Here is a 7,891-nt window from a genome sequence, read left to right as displayed (position 1 = left end):
TACTTACCTATCATAAGGACCCGACATAGATTCATTCCACCGAAGATATCATGAGGGATGTGGGGAAGTGTGGGGTTAGCAGTCTTGCCCTGGCCCCGCAGCCACCTGACTTCACTTCTGCCGATTGATCAGCTCACCCCAGGGGGCCGATGCATCTTCAATAACAAGGAATATCAATATATTCCAGTCGTACTCCCCCCTGTGGAGAAAAGGGAGAATTAATTAATAGATATACATTTATATAAACTGTTTATTGAAACCATTGAGTCGGTAAAATGGTACCTTCCCATTAAACAGCTTTTTTGATTTTAAGACTGATACATCGACGGGCAGCCCCTCATACACCTGTGGAAAACATATGTGTTTTTCTTAGAGGGAACAAAATGAAGTTTTTTTTATATATAAGAAGAAAGAGAGGGATCCTCTTTTAAATTTTTGTTCCCCCCTCCCTTTTTGTCCCCCTCCCTTCTATCTGCTAACTTCACCTGTTCTTTGATATATGTTTTAAAGCCATATTATTTGTAAAAATTCATTTACCTCGTGTCCTCTGCTCCTTTAACAAACCTAGTCAGGAGAACCCCCAAGCTGACCAATCATGGAAAGCCACTGAAGCTTGTGGGAGGGATCTCGGTTTCCCTCCTACAACATTTCAAAAATGGCTGGGCCTCTCACCACTGGGCCTGGTTAGTACTTGGATGGGAGACCGCCTGGGAATACCAGGTGCCGTAAGCTTTTTCACTCCCCTTAGCAACCAGGAAAGGGCTCTCTTGGTACCTCAGTGGAGATCCATCCCTGATGAAATGAGCAGCTTTGAATCATAAGCAGCTTTGAATCATAACCAGCTACGATGGCAAGCGTGGAATGTCGCCTAGATCCAGTTTTCTCCAGAACTACTGCTTCGTTTCAATGTTTCATATTCGTGAGACTGTATGCTACTTATCCAGTACACTTGAGAAGAGAATATTGTATGTTCATTCCATATTCACTGTAATCCGAAGATTTATTTCATCTCCAGCGTAGCGATGCCACAGCGTTTTTAAAGCAGATGATCTTGACTCTCTTCAAAGATATTTCTTGTTTTTGAGAGGCTGCTGTAATATGATGGAAAGTCTACTCTACAGTATATGGCAGAGATGAGTGTATCATCAAACCTCAAACAGCTTGTGATGAAACTTCCATACAAATTAAAGATGGAGAGCAACTGTTTGTGATTTACAGGAGAAACGTGGAAGCAGAGTTTTGTTCCCTGATTTCGTTGATTTTCTTGAACAACAGGTCAAAATTTTCTGAGTCTGTTTTTGGTAACACTCTAGACATGCACACTGCTACATCTAAAGGAAAAGCTCTCCCAAAATTTTCAACCAGAAATAAAAATCCTGCAACTGTGGCAGCTGTTAATACTTCAGCGGATATAAAGTCTACAGAAACAGAAATGCCAATCTGCCATGCTTTTTCCATATTTAAGAGCAAGAATACATCATGTTGCATATGTAAAGAGGATCACTCAATAGAAGATTGTGTGCAACTTAAGAGCAAGATGCATCATGAGAAACTTGATCTTTTAAGACAGAGTGATGTTTGTTTTGATTGTCTAAAACCAGGTCATGTCAGCAAGAGTTGCAAAAACCGTTGAACTTGCAATGTATGCAACTTCAAGCATCCCACAATGCTTCACATTGCAGCTAAATTCGGAACAACTGAACAGCCAAATAATGCTGTTGTCCCCCAGCAGACCTGTGCTCGTACTGGGGCCGGTAATCAAGAATGTGTTCTCTCAATTGTACTTGTGCAAATAAAGGCTAAGAATGGAAATAAAATTGTGAGAACTTACGCTTTCCTTGATCCAGGAAGCTCAGCTACCTTTTGCACAGAACGCCTGATGAGACAGCTAAACATGGACAGCATCCAAGCACACATTTTCCTGCGAACTATGGGACAAGCAAATACTGTAAACTTCTGACTGAACTGGAAGTAGCTGGTTATGATGACAACAGGTTTTTAGTCTTACCTGAGGTTTACACTCAGCAAACCATGCCAGTTACAGCCCGCATCATTATAACAGAAAAGAATCTTAGAAAATGGCCTTATTTGCAAAAGATTAAAATTCACAAGCTTGATTCTGGGGCGGATTTGTTGATTGGCACAAACGCCCCAAAGCTTTTGGAACCTTGAGAAATCATCAACAGCCGTAGCAATGGACCCTATGCTCTGTTGGGATGGGTGGTGAACGGCCCACTTAGAGGAAGTGGAAGTGATACAGGGAAGATTGGCTGCCCTACTGTCACTGTCAATAGGATCTCCATTGATAAAGTGGAACAGCTGTTGATTGCACAATACAATCAAGACTTTTATGAAAAGTCAAGTGTTGCATACCCTCCGAAAGATGGTGAGAGACTCGACTGATGGTTTTAAAGGTTTATTGCCGATCCATAAACCAGCTCTATGAACCAACGTGAGAACTGACAAACAAACAAAAAACAAACAAAACGATCACATCTCCGTTTCCACCTCTGTCCACAATAAACGGTTAACATTCACAATACGTTTCAATCAAAGAGTTTACATATAAAGTGTATATACATGTATAACAAATAATTAGTTAATTCAGAAATAATTAAAAATCAACACACACCAACCTTGTGCCTCCTCGGGGGGTTGCAATAATCAATTTAGATGTTGTGTCGTTTCTGTTTTGCTGTCTTAAAAAATTTTCTCCTGTAACTTACTTTTCTCGTTTGCCGTTAATTCCTTTCTATCCCAACAGTTTTTTGGTTTCCCCGGCAACGCCACAGAAGGAGTCAGTGCGATGTAGTGATTTTCAAAATAAAATTTCCCTATTTACAAAACAACTGTTAACTCAATAACGGGCGTAACATATAATTATTATTTTTACATACATACATACATTACACACACAAAACAAGAAACAACAAATACAGAACAAGAGAAATGGGTTTGCTACACTCCCACCAAAATTATGAATGTTCCATATTAAGTGAACTATGAATAATTTTCTCAATAAGAACAACATAGCTCTTCTGTAGCCAAAAGCTTAAGAAGCCTCAAACAACAGAACTAACTTCTGCACTGGGCGCTCTAATATGGAAAGTTTTGCAAGACGCTCACATTTCTTGTTCAGACTTTTATCTCCTACTGAGATTTTTACTCTTCTTACAAGTCCATCCTTACTACTAATAGTTTCTATGACTCTTGCGAGTCTCCATTCACTTCTGGGTGACAGTTCATCTTTGTCCATCACTATATCACCCACCATTAGATTTCTCCTCGGTGTGTGCCACCGCTGTCTTGTAGTGATGTTGTGCAGATATTCTCGCTTCCACCTACTCCAGAACTGTTCCACTAGAAACTGTACACGACGCCATCTTTTTACTCCATACAAGTCCTCTCTAGAAAATGTGCCTGGAGGAGGGAGTGCTGTACTGGCTTTCATATTGATCAGATGATTGGGAGTGAGTGGTTCAAGGCTGTCAGGGCAGTTTAAGTTATCCACAGTAAGGGGTCGACTGTTGACTATGGCCATAGCTTCATAGAGGAGAGTCCGCAATGAAGCATCGTTGAGTCTGCCTTGAGAAGATGACAGTGTAAAGCTCAAAATGCCTTTGACAGTTTTAATCTGGCGTTCCCAAACGCCTCCTGCATGACTGGAGTGGGGTGCATTCATGACAAAATCACACTGTTTCTGTGACAGAAATGTGCTCAGTCTCTGTGAGTCAAGCTCTTGTAGAGCTGTCTTGAATTCATTCTTAGCACCAATAAAGTTAGTGCCTTGATCACACTGAATTTGACGGACTGCACCTCGAATAGCAATAAAACAACGCAGGGCGTTGATGAAGGTGTCAGTGGACATATCCTCTAACATTTCAATGTGAATGGCTCGTGAGCAGAAGCATGTAAAGAGCAGGCCATATCGTTTATGTTGTTTCCTTTCTTGTGAAGTCGTGAAAGGACCGAAGCAATCCATCCCACAGTATGTGAAAGGGGGGGAGGGCTCAACGCGTTCTACAGGTAAGTCACTCATTCTTTGACTCTCTGCAGTTCTCCTGAGTTTACGACAAATCACACACTTATGAATGTAAGATGTTACTGCTCTGCTCATTCCTGGAATCCAATATCCGCTGGCTCTGATTTCATTGATTGTGAAGCCTTTTCCTTGATGTTTCGTTTTTTCATGGTAGTGAGCTATTATCAACTTTGTCAGATGGTGTTCTTTGGGAATGACAATTGGATGTTTGAAAGAATCAGTGAGTGACGAGTGTCGAAGCCGTCCTCCCACCTTGAGGAGACCATCTGTGTCAAGAAAAACATCAAGATGGTGTAATTTGTTGCAGTGCTGTAGTTGATTACCTTTGCTCAATACTTTGATGTCCTCTTCATATGCTTGCCTTTGCAGATCATGAATTATGACACGCTCAGCACTTTCTCTTTCGCTCACTGTAGAAAGAGCATGTGATGTGACTTTTTTAGCTCTCCGAAGCAAACGGGCTATGGCTCTGGTAGCTCGGGACCATGATGAGAACTTGGACAGACGGTCAGCAAGAGTCATTATTTCTGTGGTTTTCGTTTGTAGGGCTTGTGCCTTTTTGACTTCTGGATCCCCTATAGATAGGTCTGGCACTGCATCATTTCCTATGGGTATTTCTTTTTCCCAGAGAAACATGGGGCCAGTGAACCAGTTGGAGGTAAGTAGTTCATTTACAGTTTTACCTCTGGATGCGCTATCTGCTGGATTCTCATCTGTGGGAACATAGCGCCATTGCTGGGGATCTGTGCAATGGCGGATCTTCTGGATCCGGTTGGCGACAAAGGTGTGAAATCGTCGAGCATCGTTATTTATGTAGCCCAACACTACCTTTGAGTCGGTCCAAAAGTATTCTTTCAAATCAACAATTCTCATTTCTTCTCTAAGCATATTGCTGATAGAGACTGAAACCACTGCTGCTGTTAATTCGAGTCGTGGTATTGTAGTCACCTTTGTGGGAGAAACACGGGCCTTTCCTATCACGAGGGAACAGTGAATCTCTCCTTTCTTGTTCTTGACTCTCAGATAAGAGCACTGCCCATATCCACTGGTGCTCGCATCTGAGAAATGGTGTAATTCAGTCTCCACAACTTCTCCGAAGTTAACAGGTAAGTAACAGCGAGGTATGTTTATCTTCTGTAAGTTGACGAAGTCATGTTGCCAACTCTCCCACCGTGGTTTTAGCCTTTCTGGCAGAATTTCATCCCAGCCAGTGCCTTGGTTGCACATTTCTTGGAGGATTCTCTTCCCATTGAGGACATATGGTGCTAGAAAACCAAGAGGGTCATAAATGGATGCGACAGTGGATAATATGCCTCTGCGTGTGGCTGGTTGGTTCTTTAAGGTGCTGTTGAATCTGAAGCTGTCCTCCTTTATACTCCATTGAATTCCTAAGGCTCTTTCCAATGAGTCATTAAAGGTTAGGTCCTTTGTCTTTGCTTCTGCTGCGCACTCTGAAGAAGGTAGGCTCTGTAATACAGCATCGTTGTTAGACACAAATTTGTGGAGACGGAGACCACCTTTGGCACAGATTTCTCTTCCTTCCTGTGCCAACTGAATGGCCTTTTCCACATTGTCAGCACTTGTGACTCCGTCATCTACATAAAAGTCTTTTGCAACAAATTGGGCTCCTACTGGATGGGAGTGGCTGTGTTCCTTAGCTAGATATTTTAGTGCATAGTTCGCACACCCAGGGGATGACACTGCACCAAAAAGGTGTACTTTCATACGATATTCCTGAGGTTGTGTGGTTGTGTCTCCGTCCTTCCACCAGAGGAACCGGAGGTAGTTGCGGTCTTCCTCCTGGACGTGAAATTGGTGAAACATTTTCTCTATATCACATAGAAGAGCAATGGGATGTTGTCTGAACCTTATTAGGATGCCTGTTAGGTTGTTAATCATGTCTGGTCCTGGGAGCAGGTGTTCGTTTAGGCTTGTGCCACAGTATTTTGCAGAGCAGTCAAACACAATGCGCAGTTTATCGGGCTTCTGAGGGTGATAAATGCCATGATGTGGAATATACCATCGCTCACCTTGAGCTGCATCTGCAGGTACCTCTTCCACATCACCCCTCTCTATGATTTCCTTCATATATATTGTGTAGTCTCTTTTGTATTTCTCATCCCTGCTGAACTTCCGCCGTAAATGACTAAGCCTGATTTCAGCAAGCCTTTTATTATCAGGTAAGGATGGCCGTTTTCTAAATGGTAGAGGCATCTCATAATGTCCCTGAGCATTTTTCTTTATTCCATCTTTGAGTTTGCTCAAGAACATGAGATCCTCTTGTGAGACAATTTTGTCATCTCCTTTGGTGTCCTTAAAGTCTGACTCCAGGACGTTTATCACATCTAGTGGTGTTACTGGAGGGAGTTCCTTTACTGTGACTCTGTGACAAAGGCTGGAGTGTCCTTCGTTAAGGCCAGGTGTAGAGCAGCCCACAATGCTCCACCCTAAGTCTGTAAGTACACCGTAGGGTTCACTGTCTTTTCCACTAATCATTTGTCTGGGTTTTATAGCTCTGGGACAGTTATACCCAATGAGGAGTCCTACATCACAGCTTAGGAGAGGTGGCATCTGATCTGCGATTGCTGCTAGGTGGGGCCATTGTTTCGCTGTTTGATGGGTAGGTATGTGATCTCGGTTCATGGGGATGCAATCTTTTGTATATGAAGAAGGAAGGTCAATGTAAACACCTGAATTATAGCCTCTTACACGGAGTCCATCTACTCTTTCACTTTTCATTATCATGCTGTCTCCCATCATAGTGGTGAGTTTCAGTTGCACAGGGGAAGAGTTTGGTTGTAATTCATCACTTACTTCTCTCTCAATGAAGGTGCTGTCACTCTGGGTGTCTAACAATGCGTAGATGAGCTTCTCTTTGAATGGTTGTGTGTCAGAGGAGACCCACACAGGAACAATCATGGATGTGCTGCATGACCCACCCTCTTTAGTGACACAGAGTGGGCTAGCTGTAACGATTTCATTTGCACAGTTTGAAGCTGCGTCTACATCACCTGTAGAATTTTCTCTCTCCATGACTACAGGTTTGTTTTTCACCTCATGCCTTTTATAATTTTCATCATGCAGACAGGTGGGATGCCTTCCTTTACATAGCTCACAAGTGTGACGGTGACGACATTCCTTGGCGCTGTGACCTGGTTTGACACATCCATAACACAGTTTATTGTCTTTTATGAATATTCGTCGTTCATCAAGGGATTTTTCTTTGAACTTTATGCACTTGGACAGTTGATGCTTGTCGTCTTTGCACCACATGCAGACAGGCTTTTCTTTTCCATTGTTTGATCTGAAATTTTCAATGTTTGCATTGGTTTGAGTGCTGAAGACGCTTACTTTACTTCCCTTTGTATCATTTGTGCCTTTTCTGCCATAGGATGAGCTCGATGAGTGCAGAGCATGCAGGGAAGTGATTGGGTTACATGCTATCTCAGCTTCTACTGACACAAATGTGGCAAAGTCTTCAAAGGTGGGGAAATCTAAACCTTCCATGAGGACCATTGAAACCCGACGGTTCCAACGGACTGCTAGCCAATCAGGAATTTTCAGTGTTAGCTTTTGGTTTTCTTCACAATCATTCAGTATTTCTAAACCTTTCACATGAGGCATGGCTTGGTGACAAGCATTTAGGAAATCAGAAAAGGCCCTTAATCCTTCAGCATCTTTAGCATGTACCTTTGGCCATTTTGATAGCTTGTCCCTGAAGGCCCTTTGGATAACAAATGGCTGTCCGTAGCGTTGATTGAGCTTATTCCATGCATCTCTGTATGCTTCATCATCATTTCTATAAAAGGTGCCTTCAATACATTTGTGAGCAGGACCACTGACATGTTT

The 7,891-nt window shown here is 42.5% G+C and overlaps 1 protein-coding gene across 1 annotated transcript; it reads right to left on the bottom strand.

Annotated features, from left to right (window-relative positions):
• Positions 1-3,954: 3,954 nt before the first annotated feature.
• LOC124057647 lies at positions 3,955-6,803 on the bottom strand. Its single transcript, XM_046386116.1, has 2 exons — positions 4,454-6,803; positions 3,955-4,308 (listed from the first exon to the last, which is right to left on the bottom strand). Exons 1-2 carry the CDS (start codon positions 6,800-6,802, stop codon positions 4,216-4,218), a joined length of 2,442 nt encoding a protein of 813 aa, XP_046242072.1. The 5' UTR covers position 6,803; the 3' UTR covers positions 3,955-4,215.
• Positions 6,804-7,891: the final 1,088 nt, after the last annotated feature.

This window comes from Scatophagus argus, chromosome 4 (assembly GCF_020382885.2).
Source record: "Scatophagus argus isolate fScaArg1 chromosome 4, fScaArg1.pri, whole genome shotgun sequence".
Classification (NCBI taxonomy): Eukaryota; Metazoa; Chordata; class Actinopteri; family Scatophagidae; genus Scatophagus; species Scatophagus argus.
This window is presented reverse-complemented; position numbering and strand designations above follow the sequence as displayed.